Here is a 19453-nt window from a genome sequence, read left to right on the forward strand (position 1 = left end):
GTTTATCCCTGATCCCAGTTTGGTTGTAAATTTAATTCTAACTAACCTAATTCTAGTTTTAACTTCATCACAGCTGTCTGTAATGTTACAAGCAGCATACGTACAGAGAAAATACGAGATAGACATGAAATGTAGAAATTCTTCCCTTGGGGCTTTTTTTATTTCCTATTGCAGAAATATTCATGAAAAAAATACTGTTTTCCTTTCTTGTCTTCCATGTTGCTTCCTTACAAGCTTCCTCCTCATATCTGCCATGTACAATTCAAAGCAGCACCACAACCAGCACTGACAGATGATGAAATTCATAATATACTGACCAGACTTCTGCTGGACATCCCAGCCATCAGTTCCAGCAGGGCAGCCGTGATAGCTGTCATAAACCACTGTGCTAATTCCATTTGGGATCCATCACCTAACACATTATTTAGTGATCTGTGAGATCCGGCTCTAGAACAACTGAAATGTTCAGGCTATAGACTCTCATACATAGAGCAGAAGATAGAGAAAATGAGTAACAGAAGAATCGAGAAACAAAATATACTTAGTGCGTAACGATTACATTTTGTGATTGTTTCTCCCACAGCATGAAAGTGTAACACCGTCCCTTTTCCTTCAGAGAAACACAGCTGGGTAGCCAGGGAGACATCAATTGCAGGGACCGTGATCATGCAGTGCCATCAACTGTTTGCTTCTGGTATCCACAGCATCTGAGACCTATTGCTTTCAACAAAAATGAGCGAAAAAAACTATGAAAATTGAGCAACTCATCAGGATTTTATTTCTGAATGAAAGTTTATCAATATAAGTACAATATTTTGCTACAAATCTCAGGTTCGCTTTTCTTGTGCAAGAAGCTGGACACCTGAGGGCAGGTACCTTGCTGTTGAGAGCAGCAGTTGAAGCAGCTCAAGCACTTGTGCCATCTGCTGGGAACAACTTAGTTTAGTGTTGCTGCTTGCACAGGGAGCAGCAGACCCAGCCCTCCTTGTTTGGCAACAGGCCATCTTTGACAATGAGGTTGTTCCGCTTCTTTTAACTATTACTGATACTAAGTAAACTTCATGCTAGAGAAATCCTGTCTCTTTAGTGAAAGCAGTTGCAAAAGACAGGAACAAACTGTCCTTGCACACCTCAGCTGTCTGCAGAGAGGCTGCTTCTAAAGGTGAATCCTGTTATGCAGCCGAAGAGCACAAGTCTCACAATTCTGGTAATGAACCACTCCTCTAACGAGGGGACTCCATCTCAGCCATGGGCTGTCTCCTTTTTCGGAGCAGAATCCTGTAATTTCCTTCCTCATGGTTTTAGTCTGTGCCTGCCTACAACTCACCATGCACATGCCAACGAGCATGCTCTTGGCGCAGCCATTCTGCCCTACACAGAGCAATGACAGGGTTAATGCTGACCAGCTGCTAAAGCCAAATTTGATTTTTAATTCTTCATGCTTATTTCCCTGAAATGTATCTCTGGGAAAACATGAGACAGCAGTGCATTTTCTGCTGGAGAGCCAGGCAGGCTGGTCTCTGTGTTGAGCTTGTTTATTCATGGATCGAGCCTGTCCCTGAGATAAAGGCTGTTCTTTCACAGGATTTTGGATCTCCTGTCTCGGATCCTTTGAGCTGCATCAAGCCAACGTGGGCTTCCTCCTCTGAAAGGTGACACTTTGAAAGACTTACTGCTGTTGCAACATGTTTCAGAGCTGAGGTTTGGTGTTAGTTCCAGCCCTCACCCGTCTGTGCCTGGAGAAACTTCAGGATGCATTGCTTATCTCTCCCACCAAACCAGGCATACAAAGACTAGGTTGACCCCAGGGTAAGAGGAGCTCATGGAGGAATGAACTGTATTATTAACACAGTTGGCTCTCAGTGGCCTCTGGCCCACAAGGGACCCAGCCGCAGGAGCAGCAGCATGCTCTCTGTAAAAGCGGAGGGTGGTATTTTCACCTTTGGGACTACACGGTGCTGAATTGCTCTACCTGCATATTGTGATGCCGAATGCACGGTCCAGAAATACCAGCTAAGAAGGACTGCAAGCACTTTGGAGGTGATGACTGGAATTTGACCTGGACAAATTGTAGGAGCAGTATAAAGGGATCTGGGGGCACCTCGCTGGAAGTAGGAGGCATGAGCTGTGACAACATGGGCAGGGCAGTAACGAGCTGGAGTAGGCAGCAAGGTGAGAAGGTTGAAGGAGGTACAGCAGGCGACTAAACAAACGTGTCGACAGTACACTTCTACAAATCCAGTATTATATGTGGATCTACGTGAAAGGAGCATTGAATACAAATAATTCTGCCATGAGTCAGCACTCCCAAAGCCTCAGCAAGAACACTGGGAATGGCCCAGACGGATACCGGGAAAATAGGGGCTATGGAGAAGATCAGGGGAAAAAACAAGTTTCACCTAGAGAAAAAAAAAACAAGAGAGACATATGACAATAACTGATCTAGCTGAATCGGTGTTTGCAGCTTAAGATAACACGCGGGTGCCAAGTGATTTTGCTTTTGACTTTCCAAAGTAATTAACCTTCGGACCAAGACTAGGCAGGAAACTAATGAAGTCCTTCCATCATCGAAAAGGAATCTGACAGTGACTTTGACGGGACCAGGATTGTATCTGAAAGTATAAGAGAAAATTGGGCTCCAGGATACTGTAATTGAACAGAGTGCCTTTCAGCCCCAATAATGCTTTGACAAGTGGTGCTGCTATAAACTTGAGACTTGGGAGTGGGGGTGCGTGTGTGTTCAGCCACTTCTTATCCAAAAGGATTACATGCATTATAAAATTGAACTCTTTTCCTTGGATTCCGTCTTGGAGACAGAGCTAGACTTTTCCTCATGCCCCAAAAATGCTCTCTCTCGCCTAAACGCCATTTATTACGGTTGCATAAAACTTCTCTAGCCGATAAGGATCTTGGTTTTTTCACCGAAAACATGCAATTTAAATTGCAGGGAGGAGCCACTACTGAAACAGTTTTTAAAAGTGACCTCGCAATTCAAAGCGTTTGCGAACTTTTCCTCGTACGACGGTGCGCAGAATGGCACCCGCTGCCTGCGCAGGTGTCCCTTATCGCGAGGTTCAGCCAGAGAACGGCAAGAAAACCAAAAAATGCCATCGCCTCGTCGCTCGAGAAGCTGCTGCACTTCCCAGCCGGAGCAGCTCTCTCCCCGCGGTGCCCACCACCGCCACGGCGGTCGGCACTGCCCGGAGACGGAGCCCCGGCGAGACAAAGAGCTGACGGCCCGAAGGGCGCCAAGGTGTGACAGAAAACGGCGGCCTCATCCCGGCCCGACAGGCCCTCGGCCACCTCGGCCTCCCCCCCCCGCGCCAACGTCCCCGGGAAGGGAAGGAGGGAGGGAGTGGGGGAGAGCCGCCCGCCCTCCGGCCTGGCCGAGCCCCCTTCCGCCGGTGGGCGCTTCTGGGCCGCAGGGGCCGGGCCCGCCCGAGGCGGGACGGCGGAGGGGAGGGGGGACCGGAGGCGCAGGGCTCCCCCCACCCGAGGCGGCTGGGCCGGGGGTGGGGGGAGCGGAGGGGGCCCGGCCCCCTCCCGTCGCTAGAGCAACCGGGCGCCGGCTGCCGCCCGCCGCCGCCGCCCCGCCGGCCCAATGGGGTAGGCGGGAGGGGGCGGTGGTGCCCCCCTGGCGCCGGAAGGGGCGTGTCCGCGGCGCCGGAAGCGGGGCCGCAGCGCCGCAGGGTGTGTGTGCGTGCGCCGAGCAGCGGCCGCCGCGCTCCCAGTCGCCTCGCCCGCCGGGATCCAGGCCGCGGTGCCGCCGCCCCCGCCAGGTGAGGGTCCCGGGCCCCTCCCCGCCGGCCCCGCCCGCCGAGCGGGCTCCCTCCCCTCCCCTCCCCTTCCCTTCCCCTCCAACCCTTCCCCCGCCGCTCGGGTTGGGCCGCGCCGGGCCGCTGCGGCCCCGCTGGCGCCCGCGGGGGGAGGCCTCCCCGGCCTGCCCCCCTCCCCCCGCCCGCCTCCCCGCCGACCGTGCCGGCGCAGCCCCGCGGCGGGGAGGGGCGTCGAAGACCGCAGCAGGCGGTGGGGGGCCGCTGCGGGAGGGTCCCCGCGCGGAGCGGGGGGGCGGCGGCGGGTCCTGGCTGCCCGCCGCGAGTAACGGTGTGACCCTCCCTCGGCTGCTGCCGCCGCGGAGCCCGGGCGGGCGGCGCCGCCTCCCCGAGCGCCCGGCCCGGCCCCGCCCCGCCCCGAGTGAGTCTCTTGCTCCCGGGAGGGTGAGGCCGGCCCCGCACACCTGTACCGAATGGCCAGCGGCGGTGGGGGCTGGCCCGGCGGCCGGGGGAGGAGGGAAAGCGAGCCCCGCCGCGCCGGGGCTGGGGCCGGTGACAGTGACAGCCCTCCTCTTCCCGAAGGCTCCTGCCTTCACGCCCCCAAAGCAGGAAAGGGGTTTGGGGCGTCCTCGCAGCTTCACCGACCCAGGAGGTGGGTGCCCAGCCGAAATGCCGGGCCCTTCCAGCCTGAGAGGGGAGGTGCCGTTTCTATGCCGGCTGGTATGAGCCTGCTCACATAGGAGCGAAGGGGATCACGGAGATGTCGTGAACGCTTTAGAAGGAAACGCAACGATTTTATTGTTATTTTCCGATTTTGGTCGTTTCTGTCCACTTGGGAATAGAGATGCATTTAGGGAGGACACCAGAGGGAAAGAAGGTTGCTTCAGGCCAGCCCCAGTCTGCAAAAAGGCTGGGCAGTAACCCCAGACTAGCAACCGTAGGTTTTATTTGAGGTATGTATGATCAGATATTAACTGGGGTGATCAAATGTCAGTGGCGTGCAGTCACCGTGTTAGCATGTGGGAGCAAAAATGCATCTGACTCAGAGACTGCAATGTAAATTGGTTGCTTTCAGCTAAATTCCTTATTAATAATTAAAATAACTTTTCTGGTGGTAGGAAAACAAACTGCACCTCATGCAGCACCATAAAAGCTAAATTCCTACATAAAAATATCAGAACGTTTGTAAGGTTTTGTAACTTCGGTGACTGTAGGAATATTTGTGTCTTTACACATTCGCTGCTGCAGGACACCTCAGTCAGAAATTTTAATACTTCCTTATGGAAAGAAAAGCTTGCTTTTATTTTAAAATAATAATGAGACAAACTGGTCTAGGAAAGAAAACAAGGAAGAATGCCAGTGCCTTTTTCAGTCTTCATATCAAAGGACTGCAGAAATATAGCTTGTATAATATTTTGTTTATTAAATTGGTACCAATAAAGTGATAGACTGGTTGCACAGATGGGCCTAGTGCAGTTTGCTCAACCTCATTATGTCAGTACCGCATGTTCTGATCTCTGCTATTTTGATGTTGAGTCTTTTTTTTTTTTTTCCTAAGCAGGCCTTTGCCAGTATGCAGTTTTTTGTGCTGCATGTGAATAAACTCAGATGAAGAGGAGTTAAGTAAATGATTTGAATAATGAGGTAGAAAGTTAGTACTCTAATCCGCCTGGTATCATCATACATCCCAGTAAGATTAGGCGTTACAGTAGTGTGTCTTTTATATGGCCGCACTTTTTGCCCCACCCTGCAATATAAATACTCTCAGTTTATTATTAACAAAAGTGATTTACCTGTGATATGAATACATTAGTTTGGCATGAACTTTATGCCTGGGGGAAGATTTTTTGGGATAACTCACTATTTCCACCTGGACTCTAGCCAAAAACAATCCTGCTAGTTGGAACATAAAGATGTTACCGTGTAAGTATATTGTACTTTGGAACTGTGTGCTTGTCTCCACCTGCAGCTGTCCTGTGCAAAGTGCTATAGGTATGTAGCAGTGCAGTGCTTTTCAGCCCGCAGTCTCTCGTTTAAGTGACATTAAGAACAACAAGGCTACTGTCACTAAATTTAAGTTGTCCTTACAATATCAGTATTCCTACACGCTATTGGTACTTGTCATAGAAATTTCATAATTGTCTATGGAGACTGAAAACTCTTGAGTGTCAGTTTATTCAAAAATTATATTGGTCAGTTTTAGGAAGCAACAAGTAATGATGGCAGAAGATGGCCAGAGCAGGTTTAGGCATGGCTTTATAGAATGTTAATTTTATCTGAACATTTGCATAAAGATTTGAGCTGAAGGCCACGGTAGATGGTTAATCAGTAGGTGCAGAGGAGGCTAAAGTTATGTGCTGCACAAGGTCAGCAATAATATCACAACTATGAAGTCGTTTTCCTTTTTCCCTCATTATGTTTGCAGTATATTTTACTGAACTTGTTGTTATACCCAAGCTGTTGACAGTTGCGGAAGATTTCACTGTTCAGCTCTTAACAGGCACATTCATTTTCTAATCAGTTATTTAACAATACGTGGTAGCCTTTGAAGGAACCAAAACAGAGAAACACAACTAATAAAATTAAATGCCTAGTACCACGAAAAAGCAAGGAAGGTTCCTTGCACTCCATTTAAAGAGTCGATGCCTTTCCTGTAAAGAATATTTATTGGGAGCGATGTCTACTTGACAGTGGATGCCATCAACATCATGCAGATACTTGTGTCAGCATGTGTATACCTGAATTATGGAGAAGGATTTTCCGTTTGTTTTAGAAATAGTATCTCCAAAGCTCTTACCCTCTGTAATTATAGAACTGTAATTTAAAATCCACTTACCTCATGTGAATGTTTAATTTCGGAATGAATTGCCTATTCAGAAATCAAATAAGGTATGTTCACATATTGTTGGAAGATTGAACTACAAATTCTGTACCAGTCTGCTGCTTTTCCTGTTACAATTTGAATGAACTTAGAAACTTTGTGACTGAGAAGTATGATTACATCCCATTTCACCAAATCTGGTTTTACATTCATTTCTCACAGTGAAACATGCAGGTCTATTAACCTGCATCTATACTTGACTCATTAGCGACCAGTATGTCAAACCAGTAACCTCACTGCTTTCTCACCAGTATTTTTACAAAGTGGAAGCATTTGTCTGATAGATTCTCATGCTTGCTATAAAGAGAAGAACAGTACCTAAAAATCAATTACTTAATTAGCATCAGAAGAACAGGTCATTGAGAGCAGCAGACTTCAGGCCAACGTAGGCTCATTAGTATTGTCTCATCAGTTCAATATGTTATATAAGCCAAGATTTTTTTCAGTGTCAGTTTTCATTTGATTTCTGCAGACTTTGAACACAGTTAATTCTGATCTGTTTTGGCTTTGTCCTAAACAGCTCATCAAGATTGGAAACAATAAAGGCTAAGAAGCAGATGTAATAACTGCTGAGCAGTAAGATATAGTTCTCAAGCTCCTGCAGTCTTCTGAAGAACATTATCTGTATGTTTTACTCCTCAGCTGTTACTGAGATGTGAACATCCAGTTCTGGGTGTCCATCCACTCTTGAAAGATTGGTGGATGTACTGACTTCAGGTGCTGTTCCCAGGATGGTTGCACCATCCCCCTCTCACTGCATCTTCCACTGAAAGTAACAAGGCAGTTACAAACCGATGTGTTTTACAGGTTCTGACCTCGGCCTTTGATGCTTTGTTTCAGAGTCTTGTCTACACAGGCATAGAGTTTTTCTGGGGGGGTGGGAAGGAAGCACTTGTAACTTCTACTACCTGCATATATGCTATTGTGCATTTGTAAGAGAGATTGAAAGAACTCTAGGCTGTATGGGAGATAGAGGAAAAAAAAAAATTTAAAAAAATTACATTTCAAGTGTGGGATTTAGGGTGATTCAAATTTCTGGCAGCTGGTACTATTGGCTGTGACTGCTGGCTAGTGGTTGGCATTCCTTATTGTAAATAGTGTCCACCCACTTCTTTATGGAGGGCTACTAAGTTGTGGTTTGACAGATTCTTAAGAAGACAGTGTCTTAAGAATTTGAAATGTATTAATGCATCTAATATAAGAATCTTCTGCTTAGAACGGGCAACTTTCAGGACTCCTCCATGGCTGTGATCTGCACGTCTCTGCTCCTTTTTCCATATTCCCTCTTTCCCCCTTGCCGACATGGCATGGCTTCATTAGTCCTAGAATAGATCATTCCTGTCAGCCTCCTGTGCATCACCTTTGTGTGTTTCGCTCCTAGCTGCAGGTAACCTTTGTTAGATGGCTTCTGTTTGTGGCCTAGGAGTATTTTTAGCTCTAGGCTTTGCTTGTTTCAGACTGTGGCACACTGATCCATTGTTAGAGTGTGGCTTTCATCTCCTCTATGGGAGGGACCAGTTATAACTGATAGTTGCTTCTTTGCTTTTTCAAACATCACTCCTTTCCTTGTATCTTTTTTCCTTCTGGCAAACACTTCCCTCTTTTGGAGCTCAAGCCAGCATAGCTCTGCAAAGCTCTCTCCAAGCTTCTAACAAGGTAAGCAATGGAGAATCAAATAAGGATTTTAAGTGTTCCTTTATGCAGCACCCTGTGAACGAAATAACGGTAGGCTGTCGATTGCAGATGTTTTGGTGTGGGCAACGATTTTCTTACTTCATTTAAGTTCTGTGAAATCCATGTTATTGAATAATACTTTGTGTTTCATAGCAAACCTACTAACAGTACAGATATTAAGATGAATTAACTAAACAACTCAAGCCCCTGTATACGGATTTTTTTTTAATGTCAAAACTAAGCCAGTGAAGTTCTGAGGAACTCCATCTTCAGTAATTGGTTTGAGTTACATTTAAGATGTGCATAAATTAGTTACATCACTGAGGAAAGTTGTTTGATGAGAAACAAAATTCTAATGCTTTGTGCTGGTATTTCGCCTATATAATTGAGATGTTAAACTGGTTTCTGGGTCTCTTTTATCCACTAGGTCTTAATACCCTTGCAGTTCCCTCTGTAATTTCCTTCATGTGTCCTTATATGAACCCATTGACTGCCATGAACTGGCTTGCATCTAAAGATAAATATGTCAGTGAGCTTGATGAAACAAACTCTGCGCCATCTCTAAACTAAACTCTATATTGTTTGTAAACGGAATTCTGCATGGATGACTTGTCTACAAATTAGACCAGTATTGGCAAAGTGCAGATCAAAGATAAAACTGACCTTTCAATGGCAAAATGTAAACTCTGTTGGAGCTACTTGCCTCTGGACTTCAGTAAGCAGGCTTTTTCTACATAATAATCACATTCCGTAAGAAGAGGAGAAGATAAGACGGTTGCAATAGAAATGCTTCTAGAAGCTGTGCAGACCGTGAGGAAACTAGAATTGCTCTGAAACTGTTTTGTTTAAATGTCCTGTTATTTAAAGTTGCCTCTTGTAACATAAAAAGCATTCTTCAGGTGTACTTTGTACATGTTCAGATTTTAGTGAGTGGATAGAGAAATGCCACTCGCAAATTACTTCCTGCGTTAAGTACATAGTCTAAATTTAGTGCTGAGTTAAGAGAATGGTTTACGAGGTTTGATAGACACAACAATGAAAAGTGGGATGGGTTCACTCAATGGCAGACAGTCTGATGATTTCCTTAGGCTTGTTAGGTATCAGTACTAAGATACACTTCAGAGTAGGGAGAAAAAATTCACATCACAAACTCCACTTATCCCTTTCCATCCTCAGGAGCTATCCTTTTGATAAGTCTGCAGAAGCCAATGACAATATAGCATATCCCCATGGTAAAAGCCTCTTGGGAAAGACAGAGCCAAATTAATCATGCCTTACAAGAACTTGTCACACTGCTACCCACAGTCAGCCTGTCTTGTTGAGAGCTTCGATCTGAAGTCTGTGTGTCACCTTTTAATAGGTGCCAGAATCCACTAGTTTAAATGCAGTATTTAAAATGGAACTGAACTGCAGCCCAACTTTAATTACAAGTCTGCAAGACGTCTCTTTCCAGGAGGCTGGTTTTAGCATTAGATATCCTTACTGAGTGCCTTACAGGGATGGATGCGTTAGGCTAGATCTGCAGAGGGTGAAATGCAAGCAGGAGTGAGCATGACCTGCAAATATATAGCAGGTAGGACATTTGGTTGCTGGGTTTACTTCAGGAGCTTTCATGTGAAATAACAATGTTTGATTTGATATCTTGGGTGATTTTTTAATTATTTTTTGCTAACATGAAGTATCTTCAGCTGGAGGGGTTGAATACGCTCATCCCAAAATAATTTTGTAGTTGGGACTCCATACTTGGCAGTAGGAAACTCTGAAACTGCTCATACACACGATGGGAATTTGGGTCTGCATCTCATCGTCCTGGCTGAGGATTTAGTATAGGGACCTGGTTTCCCTGTATAATAGTGTGCTAGGTGACACTTTGATTAAAATACAAACTGAGCAGTGTGTGCAAGACATTCTCCATCAGGAGCCTGTCAGACTGGGATCTTCAAAGGAGATGGCCAGGGAAAAGGCTACAGCAGCCACTTCCAGCCTGTTGGTTCTTTCTAATAGGGCTGTAGATGCTTGTCTAATGAACAGAAGCCTATGGAAGACAATTGTAAACTTACTGTTTGTGTTTGCTTTTTATTGTTCTTCTAGAAGTTGTTTTTAGACTGTTAGGTCTCAGCCTGAAAACTTCTCATCTGGACAGTGAGAGTTCTGACTGGGATTTAGGTAGTAGGAGAAGAACGTTATTGCTCAGTACTGACAAGAATAACAGTTCTGGGTCTGTCTGAAAGTGAACCTACACCTGGAGAAATTTTACAGATTAAGTTGGGGTATTTGGGAGTTTGTGAGGTATCGAGGTCCACTTACTTTGATAAAGGCAAAGAAACTTGTTTAAGTTCTGTGAACATGGCCCTGGGTGGCTGAGTATAAGGTTGGTAGCCCAATGGTCGAGTTAACTATATGTTAGCATTGTCTTGTAGAAGTAAGCAACACTCAAGCTGCCTCACAGACACATTCCTTACTAACTTCATTTTTCATTGCTTAAGGTCTTCAGGGACCTTGTGGTCATGTGATAATGTTTTTCTTGGCTTCAGATGTTAAACTGCAGTATCAGAAATGATAAACAAATTGTTTCCATGTAAGCAATTAGTTCTGCAGTAGTGACTGTCATGTTGGCCATGTCCCATTTGGGTTTTGTGAATGTCAATGTTATTTAAAAGGTTTTGAAAACCTGAGACTGCAGCCACCCTAGCTGTGTAGAATTGTCCGTTATATGTACGTTGATGCATGTATAAAAAAAGTTTTCCGGTAGAACAGTATAAATGTACTTTCCGTAGTTGCCAACAACTACAACTTTACTGGCTATGGTTTATTTAAACCCACAGAAATACCTCGTGTAGTGTGCAAAAAATCTTCAGTGTCAGGAGGAGCTGTCCAGTGCTTCAATGCTCCTAACTAGTTGCTGTTGTATAATAGTGGGGGGGGAAACAAATGAAAAAAACCCACACCAAAACCAACCAAAACTGGTGGTTTCTGGGTTAGAACATGCAGTGTCTCCTAGGCTGAGCTGTGGGCCATATAGGAAAGGGGAGAGGTTTACATAGGGAACGTACCGATGTGCTGTGCTTAATGCCAATACAAATTTTGCTGCATTTTGAAGAATAATGCTTACATATCTTCAGGATTGTGATTAGTTGTTTACACATAGAAATGATACATATTTGGCAAAAGGTCAAATAATCTTTTAAAAAGAAACCCTTCATATTACTTTGTTAGAGTTGATAGATTTTCCACTTACTAGTGACTGTGAGTTCTGCTTCACTCTTTAGCATTAAATTCCATGGTGCAGACAATCGAGACATTTTTCTCTTATTTTTATTCACCGCTTATTACAGGAGAGCCATGGATAAAAGTGAGTTGGTACAGAAAGCCAAACTGGCTGAACAGGCTGAGCGTTACGATGACATGGCTGCTGCTATGAAGGCTGTCACTGAGCAAGGACATGAACTGTCCAATGAAGAAAGGAATCTACTCTCAGTTGCCTACAAGAATGTGGTTGGTGCCCGTCGCTCGTCCTGGCGTGTAATTTCCAGCATTGAACAGAAAACAGAGAGGAATGAGAAGAAACAGCAGATGGGAAGAGAATATCGTGAGAAAATCGAGGCTGAATTGCAGGATATCTGCAATGATGTTCTGGTAATAATCCAACAGCAAAAATAACAGTAGTTAGTACTGCAGCATTCTTCAGAGAGGCTTAAGGAATCTTACTAGTGCTGTAGACACTGCAGCACCTTAGCAGGGGAATATTGCATAGCCACATACTTGGGTCCAATTCTAACTCCTAAGTCATCTAGTTTGTTTCTTTGTTGAATTTGTTATAAAAGAGCTTTTTTTTTTTTTTTTAATAGAAAAAAGCAAATGAGGTAATGTTGAAGATCCTTAGCTGCTGGCTAGGGGTCACCATGAAAACAAATTTAGATCTGGGGCACTGGCATGAGTCCTGCTAAAAGGCCTACCATTTAAATTCTTTTGTTAAGGAATGCTGACGTCCTGAGGCTTGTTTAGGACTTTTTTTTGGACAGAGAAGGTGTGTACTTCTTCCCCCCAAATGGTTTTGCAATTTCTTTCACTTAGAGGAGAGGGATTCTTTTTATTGCTGTTCAGTTTGCTAAAGATCAGTCAGGAGCAGTTGCTGTCAGTACTGTCAGTCTTTCCATCTCTTTCTGAATGCACATGTGCTGACTGTGCCACTATTCAGTTTTTCAGCTGGAGCTGCAGATAGAATCAGTTTGCTGTGAATAATGTCACTGCTCTGTATAGAATTCAAGTTTGTGGCAGCAAAAGTTACCAGACTTGTGCTAATGTCAAGCTGCTGCTCTTCGTTAGCTTGGTGGTGGACATAGGTTTGCATCAGTATATTTAAAGGAAAATCTTCGTAGACTTGAGCCCTGATATCTGTTAGATTCTACAGGAGTGAATTGTGGATAGCCTCAGCACAGCAAGTTTTCTGCTTTCCAGGAATTAGGTTACAAGTAGTTTCTCTTTTTTTCTGAGTTTAGACAACAGCAGGCAAAGTGATTAACACATGAGTATACATAAGTCATTGTTAATGTTTTAACAGTTCATGCTTACCATTGTAACGAAGGCTGTTTCAGACATTATTTTTATGACTTGGGGGGGAAAAAAAAAAAAGTGATGTTTCCTTTCTCAGGAACTCCTGGATAAATACCTTATTGTCAATGCCACACAGCCAGAAAGCAAGGTCTTCTATTTGAAAATGAAAGGTGATTACTACAGATACCTCTCAGAGGTGGCATCTGGGGACAATAAGCAAAGTAAGTAGAGATGAAATCTCTCATTCTGCTGGGGGCCGAGCAGGATAAAGCATGAAAAATACTTGTGTTGTTCTTCCCTAACGTGAAGTATTTATTTCTTTTCGCTATTGCTCTATAGTATTGAAGACGGGTGCAGTGCAAGTCACTTTTAGAGAAAGACTTCACTGACATGAATAGAAGTGATTGACAGACATTCATCAAACCAGTCAAATTCTGCTTGCAGCCCCTGACTTCTCACTGATTCTCAAGCATATTTGGCAGTGTAAAAGCCTTTTCCTGGAGAATGTGTTTTTTCTCATGGAAAATGCTTTGTTCCTATCATCTCTTGTTTAAACTATGAATTTAGCTTGTAAGTCTTACCTGTTTGCAAGCTTTGTGCATGCAAATATGGGATATTGGGTTACTGGGTCCTAAGCCAATTAATCCTGAAATGTTAAAGTAATGCTGAACTGTGCCTGAATTTCTGGTGAGTGTCTGATGTAGTCCATGTCTTGCAAACTTAGTTTGACACCGTTCTGGAGCTGATTCTTACCCATTAGCCAGGAAGGGACTGTTGTCTTTCCTCTGAAACCCCAAGCTGAAATATGACCTACCTGCTAAATGTTTCCTTCAGTTTAAATATGTAGTTTAGATACCTCTTCTTCCCCATATGGTTTTGTCTGGATTATTGTCCAGATCTACTACTTCTTCAGCGAGGCTGGAAGTGAGTGTTTAATCACAGTACACTTTGACTTAGGTAGAGCTTGTGTATATTCAGATTGGTTGGAATTTATTTTGAATAAATTTCATTTTAAGTCTCTATTAAAATGTTGAACTGAATTTCTGTATGTCAAAGCTTTATTCGAACAAATATTTATGCCTTAATAGCTCAGCCAGTGGTAGGCTTTTACATCTAAAAACATTGAAAGAAGCGTCTGTGCATAGGTAATTGTATGAATATCTGGTGGCACATTAGTCTAGACCAAGAATGTAATAGCTTCCCCGGTGAAGTACAGTGATGTACTGTGCATTAATATGATTGTAATTACTTCTTGCAGCAACAGTAGCAAACTCTCAGCAAGCTTACCAGGAGGCATTTGAAATTAGCAAGAAAGAGATGCAGCCAACACACCCCATTCGACTTGGTTTGGCTCTAAATTTCTCTGTCTTCTACTATGAGATACTAAATTCTCCTGAAAAAGCCTGTAATCTGGCAAAGACGGTAAGCAGACTCTTCATATTACCAATTTTTGTGGAGGCTAAGGAGATAATTACATGGTTGCAATAGCACTTTGTAGATGATTATACTTTTTCATATCAAATTCCTTAAAAATGCTGTCATCTTTAAACTATTGTCATTGTAGCATACTTTCAGTAAGTTAGTTAGCTAGACTAGCTTAGCTTTAAGAAAAGCTAATTTGCTAGTGCAGTTGATCCAGTGAAAGGGGAGACAAAGTGCCTCTTATGTCCATGTAATTCTCTTAGAATGAGCTTGTGTCAAATTTGAAAACACTTGTATTAATTTAGCACTTCTAAAGTGAAATATTTATTTAAATTTGAACACTTCAGCAAATAGATGAAGTGTCTTCTTTGTGACTATAGTCATAGCCTTAAATGTCCTCATGTATCTGTGTGCATGCCTCTCTCATTGGACCGAAAAGAGCCTGTGTGATGGGTTGTGCCAAACAAATATTTAGTCATTTTTGTCTTAGCCTTCTCCCTAAAACAGGATTAGAGCCTTCTAAATGGAGCTCTTTTGCATCTGTGAAAATTGTCTGGTAGTAATTTGAATAATATGGCATTAGGTGAATCTTTGCATTCCTGATATGCACTTCAATAATACTTTGTAACAAGAAGTGATGTTTTGCTGTGTAAAATGCTGCTGCTGTTCCTGCTTTTTTAGTTAATATGCTTACATCCATTTGAAACCTGAATGAAGAAATAGCACTTATTTGTGGCTCTCGGCTCTCAGACTTGCAGCATGGGCTTTCATGATTGATGGGAAGAATGGCTTTATTAATCTTTTGCAGAACAGACCTGATTTCCTATGCTGTTTTGAAAAGAAATCCAAGACCTTCCACCCCACTGTCAAAAAACCCTTGTCTTCCATTTTCTTGCCTACTTACTTATGTACTATATATCAACTTAATGGTACCTTTTTCTTTTACTGCCAGTTTAGACAGTGAGACCTTCATTTTCAATGGAGGTATTGCTTTTAAGTGTTGTTCTTAAACCTGACTTCAAGCTGTGTGAATCAGTCTTCAGTATGACAGAGAGTGCGCTTGCCTCTTCAGTACTTGGTATTGGCATGGTAGTGAAGTTGTTCTGGGCTTTAATCCGGACCTCCGTGAAGACTTCTGCTTTCCCGCTGGTGGTCTAGTGATCTGGTGCTCACTTTGTTTTACATTTCTTCTCTTGGTGGAAAAGAAAAATTCTGGAAGCTTTTGTCACAGAATTTGAATAGTAATGTGGCAAATTTGTAAGCTCTGTGTAAGCAGAAGTGAATTCAGAGAGCAGAGTGTGAAAGTGCTGTCTCGCATGTTTTTAGGCATTTGATGAAGCGATAGCAGAGCTGGACACGCTGAATGAAGAGTCTTACAAAGACAGCACTCTGATCATGCAGCTGCTTAGGGACAACCTCACTGTAAGTATTACGGGGCAAACCGCGGCACTGTGTGCTGTTACTTCTTTAGGCTGCTGGACTCCGCTAAGTGGGACTTAACATCTGAAGACTTATATAGTTCTGTGCTATTAAAAGCCTTTTCTGAGCCATTAACTGCATGTCTTAACTGCACTGCTTTTTGTACCAGACCAGTTAGACTTGCTTGTTTAAACCAGAAATCACTTGTTAACCACTGTAACAAACTCAGATTTTTTTGTAACACAAAGTGGAGTTTGTCTGTTCTCAACACCCAGCTTTATGTTGAGCTTGCAAACTTGTGCTGGCTTTTTACTTGTTCTCCTCTACCCATTTTCTAGTTCATTATTCTTTAGCTTTACTGTTAAGTTCAGTTTTGTATTGCTCTTAGCTGAGAAAATTGCACAGCCACTGCTAATTATGCTGTCTTCCCTTTCCTGACAATTGTAATTAACTGTGTGCTTTCAGCATAAACATGTGTTCATATTTTCTTACAGCTATGGACGTCGGAAAACCAGGGAGATGAAGGGGATGCTGGGGAGGGAGAGAACTAATGGCTGTCACGCTTCACTATATGTTCAATGTCACCCTGTATCCTACACATATATCCCTTTGTGCGACAAGCAAAAAGAATAGTACATCGACTTTCACAACCTCAACGTAGCAAAAACTGTCTGTGGGGTAAAAACGGTTGGTTGGTGTTTTGTGTACTTAAAGCGGAGGTCGGTTATTATAATGGCATTCCGAACTTTCCTATTATGAACATTTACAGTTATGATTACCGTGTTTATATTTTTAACTGAACACTGTGATTATGGGTTTTGTGATTGCAATTGACTTTACAAAACTCTTATTGGTAGAAGAGTAGACATCAATTATGTAACTCTGGCGAGCTTAATTTGGCACCAAAATAGTCGAAGTACAATTCTGTTGTAAAGTTGTACAGAAAGTTATAGAGATTCTATTGTGACACTGGGGCATGGAAGGAAAACAGTCTGATGTATGGCATTCCAGTTAGTAACACTGCTATGAATTAGTTTAACAGGCACACTCTGTAGACATTTGTAACTAAGTCTGAGGCACCGCTTTCAGTCAGAAGCTCACTTTGTCAATCCTATCTTTCTGTGGATGGGGTTTGTTTTGGGGAGGAGGGTGATGGGGGAGTTAGCAGCTTGATTTCCAAACTCTTTACACTGGCAGATAACTGGGATTTGACTTCTAAAAGTGCTTTCATGCTCATACGACATGCATGACTAAGCCCCTTCCCACAGCAATAACTTACTTAATTATACCTTAGATATTCTTCAGTAGTGAGAATTCTTGGTTCACTACCATGGACTTGCAATAGGAGAAGCTTCAATTTTTTGAATGGCCTTATTAGTTTGGATGATACCATGAAGTGATCTACCACTTTTGCATTACTTTACTCTTAGGTGAGTTGAAATCTCCATGGTATTCCCATTTGGAATTTATCCTGAAAACTTTTTAAGTAATCCACTGAGCCATCTTTAAGTTCACTTTACAGAAATTTTTCTCCCATTGGACTCTGTTCATCCTTGACCCTCTCACCTGTTTAAACTCCATTAAAGCAATTTTGGACTCCCACATATGCATCATCCTTTCTTTGATTATGGGTGATGTCAGGATGCTGGGTGAGACCTGAGCCTGCTGGAGGACAGGTTTCTTTCTTGGATATTTGAGAGCTGCCGGTGCTGTTGCAGTCTTCAGCTCTTGTCTGCCATTTTTTGGTAGTACCAGGATCTGGCTCAAATATTCAGGATTTCCCGTTTATTGTACTGGAATGCAGACCTACACATTTGTAATGCTTGTAATATTTGAGCTCCAAACGTCCTCACCTAGTTATGTTTCAAACATGTCCCATTAAATAAAACCTAATAAGAGTTGCGTGAATAATGCAGTGGAAAAGATTAGGAATAGTCACCTATCAGTCTCGCGGTATCATCCCCCTACCTTCACATTCCACTTAGGTATAGGATCCATCTGTTTGTCTGTCCATCTGTCTGCTGAAGAGAATTTCATGCACTGATTTTAAAACTCCCCTCTACTAGCTGAACAAATTGTGCAGTTAATACTTGGCGCTTGATAAATGCAGTAGTGAATGTGGAACCGAGCCTGTCTGTATATCTGGTAGCTCTTTTCGCTTTGTTTTTACTGACCAGTATTCTGCCTAAAGTTTGCTTCTGTGACGGTTATATTGCCTAGCACACACGTGGTTGTGAGAATAGTATAGCAAAAAGAAATACCTGGTTATTGATGTACTAGATTTGTGTATGTCTTTTAAACAGTTCTAGTTTCACCTTACACAAAATAATCAGGAAAGTGTAAAAGAATACAAAAATGAATAATAAAAAAAAATTTTATCAGTTGTTTGTGTCTTTCATCTTTGCCATATTAGTGGCAAAAAACTTGCGGGAGTAAGATCACCACTTCTATTAAATGCACAGATCTTGGATTGTGTGAGTTGATTCATGATTTCCAAATGGTGTGAATACTTAATTACTCATCCCTTTGCAGAGACTTCCCCCCACACACCCTCGCAGATTTGTAGTAGAGAACACTGGTTCTCTTTGGTTTTGTTGAGGTCATACTTATAATATATTGTCATTGCAGGGCTTAAAAGAAATGCAGCTATAAATATATATTTAACTTGCCATGAGTCATTGCATGTTGTGTGGTTGAACACACTGTACATGAGAAAGGTCTGTTGGTTACATTTAAAGCTTTAAACACACCTTTCTGAACACAGGGTTAGCTCTTCAGCTGGCCCTCTGTCAATCATCTGTTTGCACACCCAGCTGCACTAGTGAACTATAGCCTGCATACATTCCAGGTAACTCCGCTCTTCTCAGCTGGTGGTGTGCAAAAGCACATCTAAGTGCAAGTGGAGGTGTCTTCCTGGGAATAAGGGTGCTTGAAGAGATGGATAGCAGTAGCCAGGCTAGTTGATACCAGTCAGCCTAAAAGTGCCGAGGAGGTTGGTTGGGGCTGAAGCAAGTGTCCTTCCTGCTTTCGGACCCTCGCTTGCTCCTGCAGTGGGACGATACAGAAGTGTGCTCTATGGATAATGTCACTTGGCTTCTTTTGATTGACCACTACAAAGGCATTAGGACCAAATCTAACTAGCTGCTGATCAAGCGCTGATCTGTCCTGTGCCATGGCTTTAAATAGTGGTGCCTCTGTTTATATCTCTAATTATTGCTACTTTGTCATTTTCTTCAGCCTTTATGGACATACCTGCTCTTAAATGATTTTATAGTGTTCACTAACTCCCAATCTGACTCATGCTGATGATGTGGTCAGCTCTGAGAAGAAAAAATCCTGGGTCCTGCTAGCTGCTGCTGTTCATAGAGCACTAGTCCTGCCTCGGTTCTTTCAGATAGTATCTCCCATCCTTACTGTCTCTTTTGGGGGAAATTATGAGTCCAGGAGACTGGTCTGCAGCAGTGATGAGTTGAAGGAATATCTTAATTTTTCAAGTAATTCTGTCTTATTGGGAAAGGGCATTCCAGCTGGCCCAGCCACAGTAAGAGTCCAGGTGTACTCTGTTTAACTGAACTAATTGGTGCTGCTGGGGCTTCTTGTTCCCGGCACTGATGCTCGTCTGACCTCTGGGTGAGGTGGTTCAGTGTGGGAAACCACCAGAAGGCTTTTGGGAAGGTAAGGTTTCTCCTGATCTGCACTGCAGCTGACCCTTCCAAGAGTCTGGGATGGG

At 43.2% G+C, this 19453-nt stretch overlaps 1 protein-coding gene across 2 annotated transcripts; it reads left to right on the top strand.

Annotated features, from left to right (window-relative positions):
- The first annotated feature begins 3645 nt into the window (after positions 1 to 3645).
- YWHAB (tyrosine 3-monooxygenase/tryptophan 5-monooxygenase activation protein beta) lies at positions 3646 to 18104 on the top strand. 2 transcript variants are annotated; one of them, XM_052789007.1, is made up of 6 exons: positions 3646 to 3779; positions 11664 to 11964; positions 12980 to 13103; positions 14141 to 14304; positions 15631 to 15726; positions 16218 to 18104. In XM_052789007.1, the coding sequence occupies exons 2-6, from the start codon at positions 11671 to 11673 to the stop codon at positions 16272 to 16274; spliced, it is 735 nt and encodes a 244-aa protein (XP_052644967.1). In that variant the 5' UTR covers positions 3646 to 3779; positions 11664 to 11670; the 3' UTR covers positions 16275 to 18104. The 2 variants fall into 2 exon arrangements, with proteins under 2 accessions (XP_052644967.1, XP_052644977.1); XM_052789017.1 differs by lacking the exon at positions 3646 to 3779 and adding an exon at positions 8258 to 8310.
- The last annotated feature ends 1349 nt before the right edge of the window (positions 18105 to 19453 follow it).

This window comes from Harpia harpyja, chromosome 1 (genome assembly GCF_026419915.1).
Source record: "Harpia harpyja isolate bHarHar1 chromosome 1, bHarHar1 primary haplotype, whole genome shotgun sequence".
Classification (NCBI taxonomy): Eukaryota; Metazoa; Chordata; class Aves; order Accipitriformes; family Accipitridae; genus Harpia; species Harpia harpyja.

Coding starts and splice junctions, on each gene's coding strand:
- YWHAB (XM_052789007.1), top strand. CDS start 11,671: ATGGATAAAAGTGAGTTGGTACAGAAAGCCAAACTGGCTGAACAGGCT. Junction 13,104..14,140: donor ATCTGGGGACAATAAGCAAA/GTAAGTAGAGAT, acceptor TACTTCTTGCAG/CAACAGTAGCAAACTCTCAG. Junction 14,305..15,630: donor CCTGTAATCTGGCAAAGACG/GTAAGCAGACTC, acceptor GCATGTTTTTAG/GCATTTGATGAAGCGATAGC.